Source organism: Hevea brasiliensis, chromosome 5 (assembly GCF_030052815.1).
Source record: "Hevea brasiliensis isolate MT/VB/25A 57/8 chromosome 5, ASM3005281v1, whole genome shotgun sequence".
NCBI classification, from domain to species: Eukaryota; Viridiplantae; Streptophyta; class Magnoliopsida; order Malpighiales; family Euphorbiaceae; genus Hevea; species Hevea brasiliensis.
In genome coordinates, this window is record NC_079497.1 from 8274277 (window position 1) to 8292769 (window position 18493).

General features: G+C 29.0%; 3 protein-coding genes across 8 annotated transcripts; 1 reads left to right on the top strand and 2 right to left on the bottom strand.

Moving 5' to 3' along the window:
* Window positions 1-597: 597 nt before the first annotated feature.
* LOC110644496 (cullin-1) lies at window positions 598-4617 on the bottom strand. Of its 3 annotated transcripts, none has more exons than XM_058146828.1 (9): window positions 4385-4617; window positions 3371-3535; window positions 3146-3245; window positions 2651-2839; window positions 2459-2506; window positions 2180-2383; window positions 1685-1762; window positions 1269-1358; window positions 598-907 (listed from the first exon to the last, which is right to left on the bottom strand). In XM_058146828.1, the coding sequence occupies exons 2-9, from the start codon at window positions 3502-3504 to the stop codon at window positions 845-847; spliced, it is 906 nt and encodes a 301-aa protein (XP_058002811.1). In that variant the 5' UTR covers window positions 3505-3535; window positions 4385-4617; the 3' UTR covers window positions 598-844. The 3 variants fall into 3 exon arrangements, with proteins under 3 accessions (XP_058002811.1, XP_021652996.1, XP_021652997.1); XM_021797304.2 differs by having other exon boundaries at window positions 3371-3541; XM_021797305.2 differs by having other exon boundaries at window positions 3371-3541; window positions 4380-4617.
* Window positions 4618-10478: 5861 nt separating this feature from the next.
* Window positions 10479-14991, top strand: LOC110659747 (uncharacterized). Of its 4 annotated transcripts, none has more exons than XM_058146829.1 (4): window positions 10479-10666; window positions 11567-11627; window positions 13382-13497; window positions 14586-14991. In XM_058146829.1, exons 1-4 carry the CDS (start codon window positions 10604-10606, stop codon window positions 14715-14717), a joined length of 372 nt encoding a protein of 123 aa, XP_058002812.1. In that variant the 5' UTR covers window positions 10479-10603; the 3' UTR covers window positions 14718-14991. The 4 variants fall into 4 exon arrangements, with proteins under 4 accessions (XP_058002812.1, XP_021673470.2, XP_058002813.1 ...); XM_021817778.2 differs by lacking the exon at window positions 14586-14991 and adding an exon at window positions 14196-14559 and having other exon boundaries at window positions 10483-10666; XM_058146830.1 differs by having other exon boundaries at window positions 10484-10666; window positions 14644-14991.
* Window positions 14992-16063: 1072 nt separating this feature from the next.
* LOC110659738 (nuclear transcription factor Y subunit B-4) lies at window positions 16064-16969 on the bottom strand. The gene has a single exon (XM_021817770.2). The coding sequence runs from the start codon at window positions 16932-16934 to the stop codon at window positions 16479-16481; it is 456 nt and encodes a 151-aa protein (XP_021673462.1). The 5' UTR covers window positions 16935-16969; the 3' UTR covers window positions 16064-16478.
* Between the last annotated feature and the right edge of the window lie 1524 nt (window positions 16970-18493).

Genomic DNA, 18493 nt, shown 5'->3' on the forward strand with positions numbered 1-18493 from the left:
AACCAACTTCTAAAGCTCGACCACACAAATAGCATAATGATCAATCAATTCACAATTAGTATGGTGAACCTGTTGCTTTTGCTTTTAGAGATTCCAAACAAGCAATGAAGCTTTTGCTTTTTGCCTTTTTTCCAGTTCTAACAAACCTTACAAGAAGCTCGTACTCATTCACACGCAGCTAATTATTATTATTATTATTATTTCCCGATATATAATCATTAGTGGATCTATATCGTTTGCAAATCTAATTAATTGGTATCTAACAAATAGTCAAATATCTCTAATGCACATGAAATGAAATTTCAAAAAAAAAGGCTAACAATTATTAGGGACTAATTAAATTATTCACTGAATTAAATGTCAGGAACCAATCAATCCGATTTTTCAACAACAATAACCTTCTAATAATTATGGCATAATTTCTATAGCAAATAGTAATTCACTCGAAAAAAATATCCAATGTGATGCGAACACCATCTCGCCAACAGAATTTTTGCCATAATCTTTGTTATTTTTCAAATGCCACCCTCTAGAAGAGAATAAGAAAACATTTTTTTTTTTTATTAAAAAAATTGTAAGACTTGAAGAATATAAACATGCATAAACCTAGTAGTCAAAATAAATGCAATTCTAAAAAGGAAAAAAATGTTATTCCCTATGCCCTAACAGCTACATTGTGAAAGCATCAAAACCTTTCTTTCTCCTCTAATGACAGGAATCTGAGTCATTTTCTAGTAACTATAACAGGGCCAAAAAAAGACAACTTGTTGAAAGTCTTCCATCCAACTATATACCAGTTTTAGCTTATCCGCATTGAATTTGCCAGCAGTGAAAACAAACATTCTCATTGTCTTGTTGCAGAGCTTTCCTCTTTAAGGGTCATGCCAGCATATTTTGACAACATTTCCTGCAAATGATTTGTTATAGGGTAATGACAACTGGAATAACGTTAGATGATCTGTGGAGATCAGATTAGCTTAAATGTTTTATCAGCCCCTCCTATTGAAACTATCTTTGAATCTGAATATTAAGAAGAGAATCCATTACAGTAAAAAGAAAAAAGAGAAAAAGAAAAGGAGTCCGCCATTGTCAAAGAAATGATGAAGTAGAGATCCACACTTATATGTGTTTTTGATCCCCTGGAACAGCCTTTAACTTTTCCATTTAATGCTAACCTACTTGCTGATAACAGTCTTATTAATACATGTGAAACTTTGGTTTCATAGGCTAGTAATGAAACATCATAATCTTACAAAGTTTAAACTCACCTGAAAATCAGTTACCATACCACTGTTCAAAATCTTCTGCTTTTCGATCAGTCTGTCCACTGTTTGATTTAGCAATTGCCATCTGACAACCTGCAGAAGAAACAAATAAAGAGCATAACTTACATGGACTATTAAGTTCTAATACCTGAGTAACCAAATCACCTACATTCTCCATGAACGTTGTATTATGTACTTTTTGTATTATCTACTTTCATATCCTATCTACATAATGAATCCTAGCTTCCAAAGATTAGTTAATGAATGTTAAAAACCAAAATAGAAGAATCAAACAAAAAATCTCCAGATGAAGTTGAGTATTGAAACTGACCATTTGAGGCTTGGAAAACTAGTAGTTAAATATAGTAGTCATCTAGGGAATTATCACATAATTTCTATTCAAAAAGCAATATGAGTACCTCTATTAACTTGAATTGTGTGCTGTCTGGCAAGTAGTAACTAGCTCTTCCTTTCTCTTGATTCAAGCACCAGCAAGCCTGAAAAATCAATAGAATCATTTGATAGTTGTTTGTTACATATCAGGTACCAAACAAAAATCAAGGCTATGTTTGTAAGGAAGAAGGAAAATATGGAAGAGGAAACGATGGAATTTAATCCACTTGTTTGGTTAAAAGGTAAAGGAAATAAAAGAATCTAATAATACTTTATCTCTTTGGGAACAAATAGGAAAGAAAGGAAATGGTATGATATTGAAGTCAGAAAGGATAACAATGTAAAACCAAAATCAACAGAGCGGTATTTACAATTAAATAGATAACGACAGTAAAAATAATGGAAAACCACATTTTTAAAAATTGATGAGCAATCCTTCCGTTGTTAATCTGCCCATTTTGGAAAATTGCAAAATATGGGACCAGGAGATTTGAAAGGAAATTTCCCTTAAAAAGGAAAACCTTTTGAATGTAATCTTCAGATGAATCACTCAGAAGCATCTGCTGAGTCAACTGAGAGTAGTAAGTAGCAGTTTCTTCAAGCATCGTCCTCTCAAAATCTTCATAATAGCTTACTCCTTTATATTCATTGATTTCCATGAAGAAAAGTAGAGCATTCTTCAGTGCATCTCGATCAATGTACAATCCCATGCGCTCCTGATTGATCTGCACAGAAAAAATTGAGTTCAAATGTTCATCTAACACTTTGAAACTTTGATAAGGTAAAGAATATGTACACACCAATGATATTGCAGCCGCCCGAAACTTAGAATATAACTCCCTGAAAACCTGAGTAGGATAGCAACATAAATAAATATAGAGCAGTGGAAAATAATAAGCAACATAAAGGGTAAGCAGTTGAAAATAACATATAATGACAAAAGACAGCATAGATAAACAACTGGAATATAAGAATATGTCAAGTTCTCTTACCAAATCTCGGAAGCAATTAATGGAGATTTCATTAAGTGAACCAAGTGTCATATATTCAGGGATAAAGTAACGGTCAAGATACTCAAAAAATCTGCAAAGCCACCTTGCCATCAACCTGTAATTTGACCACATAAGGATAAGTTCCCTCAACAATGGCGCATCACATTTATCCCTTAAAGATGGCAATACCTGCAAGCAAAGAAGAAGATAGAAGCATTAACAGACACATTGAAATTATATCTGTTGGGTACTTAACTGGCCAAAGACCAGCAAACACTATTCTAGGATATTAACTTAAAAGTGAGTAAAAATAATATGCATGCATTTCAAATTTCGAAGACCATTATGAAAGTGAAATTGCTTTGCAGATTGATTCTGTGAACTTAAACTCTCATCGAAAGGGTGTATACTACAACTCCAGTATGAACATAGCAAAAGTCAATGAAATAAAACTCTACTTCAAAGCTGGATGGAATCAATATGTAAGAAACTCACTATTGAAATGACACTTTCTTCCAGGGTATTTTTAAATCTTTCATAAATCCACATTGAATTGTCTTGAGATCCAGAAAAAGCACTCAATTCATAGGCACATCTACCAATGTAGTGAAGGATATTCCATCCATCCAAACATCATTGACCAATTAAATATAGGACTACCAAATACAATTAGAGGAAAATATTGTATTAATAAAATCCTGTAGCATTTATAAAGGATACTGATGGAACCTCTGATATTCTTCTGTAGTAAACTTCGTTTCTGGATGTCCCTCCATGATCTTCTTTGTCTTCCTTATTGCTTCTTCAAATATCATCTTCCGAATATCTTGTTCAGTGCAATCTACTTCCATCATCTTCTCACTTCTTCAACCACTTGTTTGGAAACTAAAACTTTACAAGAATTCAATTCAATTCAATTCAATTGATTTCTTTTAAATCAATTCATGTTTGAAATGAAAAAATTCAATTCTTTTTAACTTAAAAAATAAATAACTAAAGCATGAGTGAGAATATTCAATTGAATTCTTTTGATTATTCCAATTCCAAGGGAAGCCCAAATGTATCTAAACAAGAACAATTGACTGTCATTATCAGTAAAAACGGCATTACCTTTGCTCAATGCACTAAGACCAATAGAAAAAGAAAGAAGCAGAAACAAAGGTTTAACAATGTATAAAAGAGAATATAATAAGAAAATCACATTATCAAAATGGAAAACCAGAACCACTCTCTCTTTCTGTCCCGAGCTTTATAATAACAAACAGAACAAACACAGTAATTATGGAATTCGCAAACCGCATTGACGAATAATAACCATTCTATTATTTTAGTGTTAATTTACTCAATCCTAGTTGATTAATCTGATTAAGAGTCCCACTTGATTTAGAAATTATTTTACTCTACATAAAAAAATATTTTCTCCTAGCCAAATTAAGAAAAACTACTTTAAATCCTATTAGGATTTTAAGTCACAGTTCTAACAACAATAACCTTTACAAAAAATTTCAAATTTCTTGTAGTTTCAAGGTTTTCCGAGATTTTCTTGCCAACCAAACAGAAAGCAAAAGCAAAAACAAAAGTTATCTCATCTGATAGAGATTGCCAGCACACAAACAGCACTAACTGAAAGCAGAAAAAGGAACAATAATTGAAAATTCAGAATGCAAATGGAGGAAAAATAAAACCATAAGAAATCAAAATTCATTGCAGAAAGATAATAATTGAAAACCTCACAGGAATTGAGAAGGACGACGACAGAGAGTTTCTGCAAAGAGAGGAGACGTTAGGAAGCTTGAATCATTAGTGAGGACTCTTATCATGTATTTATAGGTAGTGAGCGTGGAGATAGCGAGAAGGGTAACATTGAAATTATATGGAAAACAATGGCCTTTTGGTAGATTGCTTTTCCCTCCCTAAATTCGAGAGGGAGGGGCAGGCAGATTGCAGAAGAGGCGTAAGCGTAACGTAATCTTATTTTTTATTTGGAAAAAGGCTATTTTATTTATAGACCTAGAGCCCGATAGGGTAGCGGCTCGATGGGATTGGTCTCTCTCTCTCTCTCTCTCTCTCTCTCTCTCTCTATATATATATATATATATATATATATATATATATTAACTGTTCAAACTGATTGAGATATATATCACTAATTATGATATTAGAAATATAACTACCTTAATTATTATATTCATTTTACGTAATTTTTTATTTTATAATTTTTAATATTATTAATTACTTAATATTTATATACATACCTATATATTTACATCATCACTTTTTTTATCATTTTATTTTTTTAAATTTTAAATTTTTTCTTTTTTTTATTTTTCTTTATTTTGATTAGGCAAATTAATTTTTTTTAAATTAAAAAATAATGTTTTTTTATGATAATTAAGACATTGAAAATATAACTATCTTAATTAATATATCTATTGGATGTGACTATTTTTTATTTTATAATTTTTTATATTATTAATAAATTAATTTTTTATATTTTTCTATATATTTATATTTATAAATAAATAAATATAAATATTAAATGAATATATTTTAAGATTAAAAAAACTCTTTTATATATATATATATATATATATATATATATATATATATATATATATATATATATATGTGCAAGAGTCTCCATTTAAATAATTTTTGTATTTTTCTTTTTTAAGAGAATTTTGAGTTTAATGAATTGTAAAATTTTTAATTTATCAAAAAAAACAAAAATTTTAATATTAATATAGATATACCTCTTTAATGGTAACAAAAAAATTTACTCCATTTATTGCATTTGTGTTTTGGCTAATGAACTTAGCTTTTCAAATTTTTTTTTTCTTTTTGACATTATAAATATATTATCGCTAAGACTGCCATGCTGCAACATGGATGTGCAGCCAGAGAAGCTTATGGATTTTGTATTCTACAAGAAGTGGGCAAAATATTGTGGATGTGATTGGAGAGTTTATGCAAGTATATGTTGACCAAAGTGTCTTTATGGATTATTCTAAAAGGAGGTGGTTATTTTAATGGATTAAATATAATAATTATATATATATATATTATTTATTTATTTATTTATTTATTTATAAGATGTTGGATAAATTAAATAATAATAAGTGAATTATATAATTAAAACAAATCTAAAGTTATTATATTTTTCTTTTATATTAAACTTAAATTATAATTATTTATTTTTTTATTTATTTATAACATGAATTAAATATTTTAATAAAATTATTAATTTAAATGATTATTATATGATTGAAATTCTTTTATTAGAGATCATTATTGTGAATACATTATAGTCAAAATTGTTTGATACAATGTAAATTTATCAATTTATTTATAGGGGTGAGCATTATTTGATTTAAATTGAAAAATTGAATCGAACCACTTTAATTTAGTAATTTGATTCAGTTTTTATATAATTTGATTCGATTCAATTTTATATTTTAAAAATTTATATTATTTCGATTCGGTTCGATTTTGAAAAAAAAAATCTGCTTGAACTAAACCGAACTGAATAGTTTTTTTTTAATTTTTGAATTAATTTTTTTTTAGAATTTATGAATTCTATGTAATTGTATATATATAAAAATTACTTAATTTTATTGATTAATGGTTATTAGATTCAAACTAAGGTTAAAATCAAATCAAATAACTTAAAAATTAAGTCTAAATTAAAAAATAAAGCAAAATTCGAAACCGATTATTTGAACCAAATTGAACAGAAATAAAGTAGTTCAGTTATATTCGATTTTTCATTTATTTCAATTCGATTCTAAAATATAGCAATTCAATTTTAATAATTTAATTCGATTTGAACTGAATACTCACCCTATCTATTTCTACACATTTAATGCAAGGAATGAATTACAGTGCAACGTACAGAAAGGAAAAAACACAATGTTGATTCATATCAAAGCAGGCGTATTAATAAAAATAAAAAAATAATAATAAAATGTAAAATAAAATTTAAAATATGTGAAAAAAATTAAATAGGTATTTTTTTTAACAGTTCAAAGTAAAAAGAGGGAGAATTAGTAAAATACGTAATAAAAATACTAAATTTCCTATTTAATGAAAATGTTTATATCTTTTATGTCGAATTCTACTTTACATTCAATTTTAACAATATATATTTATTAAAATATAAAGTATAATTTTAAAAAAATATTTTTATATAATTTATCAATATAAATTTTATCTTTATCTGCAAAGTAACAAAGTAACGCGCGTATTCGGTTAATCGTAATTTCATTTTTTAATATTATAATAATTAATATAAATAAAATTTTAATATCATTTTAATAAAAATTCTACTTATATTGAAAAATATATTATAATTCTCATTATAGTAATTTTATAATTATAATATTATAAATATTATTAATTTATTAAAAATTATTTAATTTATTTAATAAAATATATATATACACACATGCATACACGAATGAGAGGCAAACTTTAAACGTCCATAAATACCCATAATTTTTAAATTATTTATAATTTTATAAATAATTTATTATAATTTATTTAAATTAATTAGAGAATTTGTATAAATTTAAAATTCATAGTTCTAATGTGGTCAACTTCTACTTAATTAAATTTTTTTATTGCAAGTGAAGATAAAATTTCAAAAATAAGAATTCATTAAAATTATAAATTCTTTTTTCATAAAAAATCATAATTTCATGTTTTAAAATAATATCGGTTTTATTTAATTAAAAAACTAAAAATCAGATATTTATACTTTTTTTTAAATACAATTATAATAAAAATTATAATTATAATATAAATCAAACTCAAATCATATTTTGAGTAAGTTCAAAGTTTTTCAATTTTATTTTTTTCTTTTTTCTTTTTAAGGTTGAGTTTTTAGTTAATTATTTAAATTTATTGCTTTATCGTAACATATGAAAATATAAATGATAAAGAGCATATTTATCTATAACTCTGTAATTAATTAATAATTTATAATTAATTTATAATTTATATTCTATATAAATATATAAATGAGGAGATGAACTTTTGAATAGATAAAACTATTCTTAATTTTTTTATATTATTTATAATTATATAATAATTATTATTTAAATTAATTTAAAATTTATATAAATTTAAAATACTCAATTATACTTCTATTTAACTTCTATCTAATTAATTTTTTATTACAATTTAAAAAAATTATAAAAAAAATTAATAAAAATAGAAATTCATATTGTTTAAAAAAAATCATAATGTTCTTATTTTTTAAAAAAATTATTTTTAATAAAACATTAACTAAAAAAGTCAGAAAATTATATTTTTCAAAAAAAAAAATGATACCTTTTATGTTTCAAACAATTATCAATTAATATTCTAATGAAACTCAAAATTTTTTAATTTTATTTTTTAATATTTTTCTTCTAAGGCTATTTTTTAAGTAATTATTAAAGTTTATTATTTTATTATAATTCTAATTCAAATGTTATTATAAATATTTGTATAAATGTAAAACATTATATATTTTTATAATTTTGCTTCTAATATAATTGTCAGAAATTGAATTGAAAAAATGCTGAATAATAATTATACATAAATAATTAAAAATTGTTTCAGAACCTGTAAATGAAAACTAAAAAAAATCCCAAATTAAAATAAAATAAAAAGAAATTATTTTCTACTATAATAATATAATCCTTGACAAATACCAGTAATATAAATATATTATAATTATATTACTATGTTAAAAAATATAACTAAATTAAAAATTTTTAAAAATTACGTATTATACGTTAGAAAAGACAAATAATTTCGTTTCCATGATACAATCTTATCTTAACAAATAATATTCATATAATTCAATTATATTAACATATTAGAAATGAATTATGGGAAAATAAAAGGATTTGTACCAATTAACATGTGTAATTAATTCTTATTTTATATTTTTATAATTAATATAATAAATTAGAATTAAATTAACACTTAATTAAATATAAAATTTATTTTAATTTTAAATTCCTTATTAGTTTTAATATTATTTTAATTTAAATTGGATTTAACAAATTTTTAAACATAAAATATTATTCTATAATTCTAATTCTAATTCCAATTCTAAGTCTAATATCATTATAAATGAAGTGAAACTCCGGTTTTTTTTTTTAATAATAATTTTGTATAAAAAATTAAAAATTATAGTCGAAACCTATAGATGAAACTTGGAAATCGATTGTCTTGATAACTTAGATAGAAAAAAAAAAAAAGGAAATTTGAATTCATTTAAATTAATATTTAGTCCAATAAGTCTTATTTTAATTTAATTTTATTTATTATTTTTAATTTTATTTTAATTTGAATTGAATTTAACCGGTATGTCTATATATATATATATATATATATATATATATATATATATATATATATATATATATATATATATTAAATTCTAATTTACTATGTATTATATTATTTTTTTCTAACAAACGATTTAATAAATATTTGATAATTTTTAATTTAATAAATATTTTTATTTATAAAATTAATTAAATTAACATTAATATTATTACTATTTTAATTTAAAGAATGAAATTTAATATTTATATGTAAATTATAAAGAGAATAATTAAAAATGCGTAGAAATAAAATAATTATTGTTATTATTATGAGATAGAGTTTTTAGCTAAAAATTGTTTTTAATTTTTATTATAAAATTTTATAAAATTTAATATTTAAAAATACTATAATTTTAAAAATGTTTATATTTAATGAATTATTTATTTTTTAATTAAGTGATATTAATATGAAATAATACATTAAAAATTATTTAAAAATTATATACAAATAAAAGTAAATTACAAATATTAATAACAAATATAAGTAAAAATAGTATATATAAGAGTTAAATCTTAAAATAAATACTTACAAATGACTTAAAAAATTATCCAATGGCATATTAAAAGATAAAATATAATATAATATAATTAAAAAATAATAAAAATAATTTATAAATCAATTTATTTTACAATTTAAAATGAAATGATATATATATATATATATATATATATATATATATATATATATATATATATATATATATATATTTATGTATCTTTTGTTAATCACTCCCTTAAGCAATCTTTTTATCTTTATACCATAAATTGACATATCTTTACTGGTGCTTGGGCTCTTGGTTTTACTGGTTTTGATTGTAATCTGATTTCAGATAAATGGACCTTCAGTCTTTTCGCTGGATCTTAATGTTAAGGAAATCTGTGTTTTACAGAGATCGAGGTTCATTTAATATTGCAAGAGCAATTTTGTCCTGGAATAATCCTCCATATGGCATCATATGATCCGCAAGCTGGAACCTTTCACATCTTACAATAGTAGCTGCTGGCCACCAACATGAAGCATTTTTTCTCGACTGCTGAGATTCATTTGTGTTCTTACATTGGCTAAGAAGGCATAATCCTGCTGTTCCTGCATTTAGCAATTTGTTTATGCTTAAAAATAAGATTACAGCTGATCTCCTTTACAGAAGATGTTGCCTTCTTGATTACTTTCTCAGGATTTGTAAAATGGTTCAGAGAGACAATCCCACATAGCAAGACTAGTCCTGTAGAGCTGCCTGTTCATGAATCGCTAGAGGTTTCCCACCAATGATTATCTGTTTACACAATTACAGTCATACAACTACTTCACCATCTTATACGACATATCGTTTTAAAACAACTTCCAGTTTGCTAGCCCAGTTCTTGGAAAACTGTGAGCCTGTCAATCTTCTGGCCTTTCTTTGTGGGCTTTTTTTTTTCATTTTGAACTCTGGGCCCGTAAATTCTAATTTAAAACGGCGTCGCTGCTTTTTCTTCCTTGGAAATAGCACTTCTCTAACCCCTACAAACCAAAACCCAGAGATTGTAGGAAAAATTGCAACTTCGCACTTCGCAAGTGCCCGCTTCCTCATCAATGGCGTGTGTAGTATCCATTAGCTTCTCTACGCCTCTCTGTGCCCGAAAATTCTTACTCCAGGTAATTCTCCTCTAACTTCAATTATTATCTAGAGCCGCCATATGTCTTTTCTTTTGAAATTTTCCTTCATAGTTACTGTGCTACTTGCATTTTATTTGAATTTGATCATTTCAGCGAAACCAAGGATTGGAATTTTATCTTACTTAGCTTAGATCTTTATTGGGTTCCCAATATCTTTGGGCAGCTGTGAATTGAATTTTTAACTTTGTTTGCTTTCCATAATTAGATAATTAGTCTGTAATCTAATAGAGCCTCCCCAATTTTGTTTCTCTATTTTTAAGGATACGTTTGGTTTCCACTTGGTTTATTACGAATTAGATTATGGTTTTATTTTTTTTTTTTTTTTGCAGTGAATAATTTGAGGTCTGATTTTATTAGTTTTCTTTATGGTTGCTGAGACAACCACCATGGTGAAAACTGTTCTAAAGGCACTCTAAACATGGCCGGGATATTTAGAAATTCGTTTACTTGAGGTTGGTTTCGAGTCTTGTACCATCAGCAATGCACATCAGGAGAGCAGTTTGCTTGCTTTTGCAACATGGCTGGGGAAAATTTTAGAGTTTTTACTTTATTTTTTGCGAAGTACGTCATAGAGTCTGCTGGAGGGATGTAAAAGGGGAGAGACCTAGGAGTTATTTTTGTTGAACGAGGAAGTTACTATGGTTCAACATTTGATCTGATCTTCCTCCACCCACACACACAGAGCTAGGCGGTCCAGGTCTGGTCGGGAAAAATTAAGAACTGCAGCAAATTTTGAATTTTAATACTATCTTAAAGTTTGGTACTTGATAATGCTATTGCTGTACTATTTCTTTGTTATATGACCAGTTTCATCTATTTGTATAATACAATAATATGTAAAATACTTGAGGTTCATCCTTGTTGGGAATTTTCTTCCAGGAATTACAACTGAGGAAAGTACCCCTGGCTGGACTTTCAAGCCAAGCAACCATCAGAACAGGTATTCTTTCTTAATGTTCTTGTTTTAGTTTGATTCTATGCTGCCTACCTGAAACATTAAAGCATGGTTGTTATATTCATAATGTTAAGTTTAACATCAGAACCTCGGCCAGAAGTGCATAAAAATTTTAAGGTTGAAATCATTCATTGTTTTTGGCACTGTTATCAAAGGCGCGCCTCAGGCGCAGCCCCAGGCGCCTCGGGACAGCTGAGGCGCACCACCTCACCGAGGCGCACTGAGGTGTGCCCCAATGAGGCAAGGCCCTTGATAAAAAGGTAGGCTGTTAGGATTTTTTTTTAAGCTTGTCCAGCAGCCAGCAAAAAGGAAAAAGAAGAAGAAGAAGAAGAAGAACAAGAAGATGAGTGAAGGGAGAGATCAAACAAACCTGGTAGTATTTTTTCTTATTTTTTTCTACTCTCACTCTCTTTTGCTCTCTTCCCCCTGTACTGCATTTTTTTCTTTTTGTTTCAGTGTTTCCTTTTTTTTTTTTTGGCTGCCAATGCCATGCTCTCTCTCTCTCTCTCTCTCTCTCTCTCTCTCTCTCTCTCTCCCTTTCCTGTGCTGGGTATTCTTTTTCTGCTTCTCTTTTTTTTTTTTTTTCTCTCTCTCTCTCCTGAAGTGTTTCTGCACTGCACTTTCTGTTTCTGCTTCTCTTTTTTTTTTTTTTTGGACTGCCATGCTCTCTCTCTCTCTCTCCTGCAGTGTTTCTGCACTGTACTTTTTTTTTCTGCATTTTTTTTTGGCTGCCATGCTCTCTCTGTTCTGGTTTCTGCACTGTTACAGCAGCTGCAATTTTTCATTTTCTTCTTTTCATGCTCTCTCCTTAGTCCTTACCCTGCAATGTTTTTCTTTTCCTTTTCTTTTTAGTATAAATTTGTGATTTTGACATATTTTTTATCGTGAATTTGTAAAAATATGTTGAGACTTGACCTTTATTGTTAATATGTGAAAATATGAGTATGAGGAGGATAATGAAGATGATGAAGAAGATGAAGAGGATTTTGATATTTCTATTGATGTGGATTGAACATTTAGTAGTTTTCTAGTTTATTAAACTTTAATTTTTAATGGTTTATTTTTATCTCTTTTGGATTATAAACTAATTATTACTTGCATATTTGTTAGTTATTATTATATAGTTTAATGTTACTTGAGGTGTGATAGCATAATTATAATTTTTTTATTTTTAATATATATTTTTTATTTTTGCGCCTTTGCTCTCTCGGGCGCGCGCCTGCGCCTTGCGTTTTGCGCCTAGGCTCCAAGATACCTTGGCGCCTCGGTGCGCCTTGAGCCTTTGATAACTATGGTTTTGGGTTAAATAGGTTGGCTCATAGCCCGTGATCAAATACGCATAACAAACTAGTTGGGTAAGTTGCAAGAATATTCTTCATCCCAGCTTATGTTAGGCCAATCTTCCAAGATGACTAAGACGAACCCTTTGTATTACTTTGGTGTACGTCTGTGCCTCTTCTACCAACATCCACTGGTTTTTGTTGCATTAGCCAAAGCCACCATCATCACTAGTGTTAACAGAAAATGTGCAGGACATTTCCATTCAGTCCTTTGAATTTGGAATTGGAAGCCAATGTCTTGGATTCACGATAAAATAGGCTTGTATCTAATTCGAAGGTTAAAGAAAATTCTATGGATTTCTGATGTTTCTGTAAGCATAAAGCCAAGTAAATTTGCATTGGACATCCAAGCTCCTCTATGCTTCATTTTATAAAATGACATTTGAATTTTCTTTGCAGCAACCAACCTTCTTGCATTCTACCATTCAAATAGAGATATATTTTCTGTGAGGAGCTGCCGTGGATATTTAACTTCTTTAGATCATTTTGGTGAACTTTTTCCTCTTTGTACGATTGTAAGTTCATGTACTCACAAAATAATAGTTGGCTATTGGGTGGGACCTGATATTGATGATGGTTGGGGATATGTGGAAGCTTTTATTAATCAAATTACTTGATTCTATCATAAATTTCTTCTCGATGGTTTGCATGGCTTTTTTTGGTTATTGATTGAAATCATGTTGAATTTGAAACATGAGACAATGATGGCTTTTTGTTGATAGACGAAGTACAAGAATTACCATAGCATTAGTTGATGAGAATAAATTGATGAGTAATTTTTGAATGTTTTAGGAAGGTGGTCTTGAACTCTAAAGATGCATTTCTTGATGCCACAGACTGTTTGAACAACAAATTTTAAGGGCATTGTTTATTGAAGAATCAAATCAATCTGAAGAACTGACTTGATTAAACGTGCTTCTTAATATATCCTACTGACTTTGCTTTTCTGATCACATATTAACATTAAATTCTAAATTGGTTAACCAGTCACACTTAACATTGCAATGTGGTGTAAACCACAAGGCATTTTTTTTTAGTGACTTAGTGCGGCTTTTGAAACTTCTGTGGGGGCATTTTAGTTCTGCCCAAACCACATTAAAAGAAACAAACCTCCTCACCCACCCTACGCCCTGCCCATGATATCTTTTTCCAAACAACTTATAGTGTTGCTATAGAAGGTTTTCATGAGATCATTTGTTTCCTTCATGAGCAGGATGACTATCAAATGCTAGCATTATCTGAATATGTAGCTGCTATATGTTTTGGACACGAACATACAAACAAGATTGGCATGATAGCATCCATTGTTGCAAGAACTTTGGCATGCGCATGTCATGCATGAAACAATATCAATTTCACTTCTCGAGTCTGCATGAATTAGCACTTTTTGACTTGGATAAACTACGTACCTGGAACCATTAATTATGATTTTAAGGTCAAAAGGTGCTTTAAGAGGATCAGTGCAGCTCTTGAGATGAGTCTATTGCTGCACTTGAGCTAAGCTGCTGCATTGAAACAGACAACCCATGATCCTCTTGCCCTCTGTCCTGTAAAATTGGTGCATCAATTGTGGTCCAATGCAGGTTTGCCTTAATTGAATCAGAGTCAATGTTGCCGGTGTGTGAACAGACGGTCACCAAGAAGCAATATGGTGCCCGCAGGTTATGAAGTTCGATGCCGCGATTCAGTGGTTGGAGCTTATGGAAGCAGCACTCATGGAAATAATTCTATATAGAGAAAACCATCACTTTATAGCACTGCATTGATGCAGTTAGTCTTGGAGTTGGCAGGTTACCACATTCATTCATCATGTTATGCCTCATTGGAATAGTACGGGTTGGAATGTTTTGAGGGTTTCAGCTTTTGTCTCTCGTAGTGTCACTCATTTTATTGGGGAACAATTTTAGTGGGACTTGCATCTCTTTTCTATAATTGTAAACATACCTCAGATTCCATCTTGTGTACAGACTGAGTTTTAGTGGGACTTCCTTTCATCTCTTTTGTATTAATTGGTTAACATTCCTCAGATTCCATCTTCTGGACAGACTGATGATAGTTGAGAAGTGGTCCCCAAAAGAGAGAGCTAGGTCACAGAAGCCCTTCGTTGTGTGTTGAAACCCTAATCTTATTTGCTAGGGCTTTGGCAATCAGCCTTTATTGAGATTACCCAATCCATTTGCATATTATATAGCTAAAAAATTGCATGCCTGAGATTTTAATTGGATTTTCACGACAAATCATGTTATGTAAAGCCTCAATTATGTTGTGGTCCCCTATTCTAGGGTTATGCAAAAATCCTAAACCTAGTACATTTACAACTTTAGCTTAATTTTGACTAGTTTGCAATGCAATTTCACATGAAGTTTGGCAAGAATCAGTAAGTATTGCATTAACAGTTCAACCTCATTTTGGATTAATCAGAAAGATGCAATGACAAAATGACCAAGAGAAGGTGATTAATCATTCACATCATATGAGGGGAAATACGCCTGAAACTAATGTGATTAAACATTTGATCTGAGATCTTCATTGTCCTTTTTCTTCTAGGCCGAGAGAGAGAGAGAGAGAGAGGCGGGGAGGAACAGTCACAGAAAAGATCTCTACTACTGTAGGCTTGATTCTTCTTGAACTACTGTAATTTGTTGGAAAATCTCAATTATATAAAGTAATTTCCCGTTTCCAGTTTAATTAGATTGATTTTATATACTTGATTGGCATATCCAAACATAAGGATTTACCAATAATTATGTGAACAGTGATAATCAGAACATGGCCAGTGATTGGAAAATCTCAAATTTTGAATGGCCATAGTAATAGAGTCACGCACACACCCAGACCAGATTTTAGAGAGAGAGAGAGAGAGAGAGAGAGAGAGAGAGAGAGAAAGAGCTGCTAAAGGAAAAAGAAATAAGAGAAAACTCTTGCTCAACTATCTACATGAGAATAGCTGGTTAAATATTGACAGTAGAAGATTAGATTTGAGCATCTTCACTCCAGAAATAGGATTAGCTAAATTCTGATACATTAATTTGGGTAATTTTGCTTTATAAATCTCTGAACAGAAAATGAATGATGAGCATATAATTAATTAATTTTCTTCTCTTTTTATATTAAAAAAAAAGACTATGAGCTAAAACTCAAAATCACAAGGACTGGTAGATGCAATTACCTTAGAAAGTATATTTTTTCTAAATTCCAAAGCACAAGCTAAGATATTACAAATATGATTACTTCACTTAAAAAGAAAAAGGGAAATTATAAGTTTCATGGGAGAAGACAGGAAAAACCAGTTCCAGAAAGATTAATGTTACCTCAGACTTGCAACCCAATTGATACAGTAGACCCCAATCTTCTCATAACTCATCATTACACCTTCTCAAGAAATTGAAGTCTTTATTATACTAGCTAAGTCTCTTAAACCTCTGAATTCCATATAGTCTTGCTGTTTCTTCTTCCTCGATCTCCATCTTAAAATAGAAGGCAAGATTGCTCATCATCAGGATGGCTTTCTGGGAGAGCTGCTGTTACCCTTCTCAAGAACCATAAACTCTAATGGAGTCGGAGTCTCAGTTTGAAGCTTGTGTTGGGTACTTTTGTAGTCTGAGTCATCTTCATCTTTGTCTTGAGTAGCAGTGGCAGTAGCTTTATTATGGTTAGCTCTTTCTCTTTCAGCCTCTCTATATTTATGTAAATACCTTACTATAGCCTCAGTGTAGTTATCAAACCCTAGAGAACTCAGAGACCAACAGATGTCATCTCCATTCACTGTCTTGCGATTCTCCTTGTGACACTTGTCAGATGCCTCACCAGTTACAAAACTTATAAATTCTGTCGCACATTCTTGCATTGTTTGTTTGGCTTCTTTGGAAATCTTGGCGGTTGGTGGCAAGATTTGCTTCATGATCCTACCCACATTCGCGATCGGCAACAATCGATCATGTTCATCTACCATTTTTACTGCTAGCTGATGATGATCTTCTCTATATAACTAGGACAATCAATGTTAGCCCTTTTGTCTGCAAACTCCCTTCTAAATAGGTACATATCATCACTATATATGTATGAGTACGTACATGTCTATGCATACAATGTGCAAATATGTCTATACATACACACAATGCACACATCTCATAACATATCTTATATAATATTTTAATGATACCACATATGTTGATATATATTATATAAATATATTTATTTACGTGCAATGCGTGTACTGTGCATTGAGAATATAATTAACAGTAAAAAGTAAGTTACGATTCTCAATAACACTATTAATAGAAATGTATTTTTTTTTAAATCACTTGTACAAATTACATAAAATAATAAAATAAGTTTATTGTCATCGATTGTTTATTAAATTTTAATATTATATTTTAATATTATATATATTTTAATATTTATAATATAATCAATATTAAAATATATATCAATTAAAGTTTTGAAAATATGTATATCGATTAAATTTATGGATGTAAATGATTAAAATTTTGAGTAATCAATTATTTAAAATTTAAAAGAAACTAACTGATAAAGATATTAATATTTGAGTGTCATGTTAATAATCCTGTCAAGAAACAAAAATAGTAATCCTCAAAAAAGTTAAATTTCTAGATGATCTTTTGCTGATAGGCTAAAAGAGAATATGGCATCAGTATGTTTTCTATGGAAAGAATAATCAAAGATGAAAGGAAAGAAAGAAAGGAAGAAAAGATTTGAATTACTGGAGGCTCACATTGGCCAAGCTTCTATAAAAATTAATCAAATAGCATTCAATTTTGAAGCAAAAGTAAGTTTACTTTGCAAGTTCACTTGCTGAAATTGAGGGTGTGGGTTGCAGAAAACCTAATCCTAGCTAGCTTAGCTAGCTACAAAATCATCAAGTTCCCAAGCTCAAAGGCTCTTTCATGGACCCCCACCCACCCTTTCTTTTGTCTGAAAATCAGTCTAATCTCTAACAATTCCTTTCGCTTAACATCTATAATATTCTTTCTACTGCTCAGAGTGAGTGGACTACATTCAAGCACATATTCATGTCTTGGGATTAATCTAAGCAATAATCAACCAAGTTATTTTTAAACATTAGTGTGATTACCTCAAAAACTTAGGTTTGTCTCTCTATTTTGGCAGCAAAGCATTTGCATTTTTATTAATTAAGATGTATATAAACACTCATCAATTATAATTTTCATTTCTTAATTAAAGATTATGTGATCATTAACCGACATTTTGTTGGTAAAGAATTTAGTAACGACTAAAATTAACAAGAACAATGATCAGTTAGTAAAGATTATATTTCCAAAGAGTTTTCAAGTGTACTTATTGTTCTAATAAATTAATTAGGAATCTGGTGGAGGTCATTAGCACTGGAGCCTTACCAATTAAAGATTAATGGGAGAGAGGTCAGCCACCAGAATGGACTTTTCTTTCATAATTTGGCCATCCAAGCATAGTGTTGCTTTTCTTCTGCAAATCACTTCTCTGCTAACTTCCAAATTAACAATCTCCATT

Excerpts from the sequence above, each read along its gene's own strand:
- LOC110644496 (XM_058146828.1), bottom strand. The coding sequence starts at position 3,504 with ATGATGGAAGTAGATTGCACTGAACAAGATATTCGGAAGATGATATTT. Across the intron at positions 2,507-2,650 it reads TTAATTGCTTCCGAGATTTG|GTTTTCAGGGAGTTATATTC; the intron begins GTAAGAGAACTT and ends TATCCTACTCAG. Across the intron at positions 2,384-2,458 it reads GGGCGGCTGCAATATCATTG|ATCAATCAGGAGCGCATGGG; the intron begins GTGTGTACATAT and ends TTTTCTGTGCAG.
- LOC110659747 (XM_058146829.1), top strand. The coding sequence starts at position 10,604 with ATGGCGTGTGTAGTATCCATTAGCTTCTCTACGCCTCTCTGTGCCCGA. Across the intron at positions 10,667-11,566 it reads CCCGAAAATTCTTACTCCAG|GAATTACAACTGAGGAAAGT; the intron begins GTAATTCTCCTC and ends ATTTTCTTCCAG. Across the intron at positions 13,498-14,585 it reads TTTTTCCTCTTTGTACGATT|AGTCAATGTTGCCGGTGTGT; the intron begins GTAAGTTCATGT and ends TAATTGAATCAG.
- LOC110659738 (XM_021817770.2), bottom strand. The coding sequence starts at position 16,934 with ATGGTAGATGAACATGATCGATTGTTGCCGATCGCGAATGTGGGTAGG.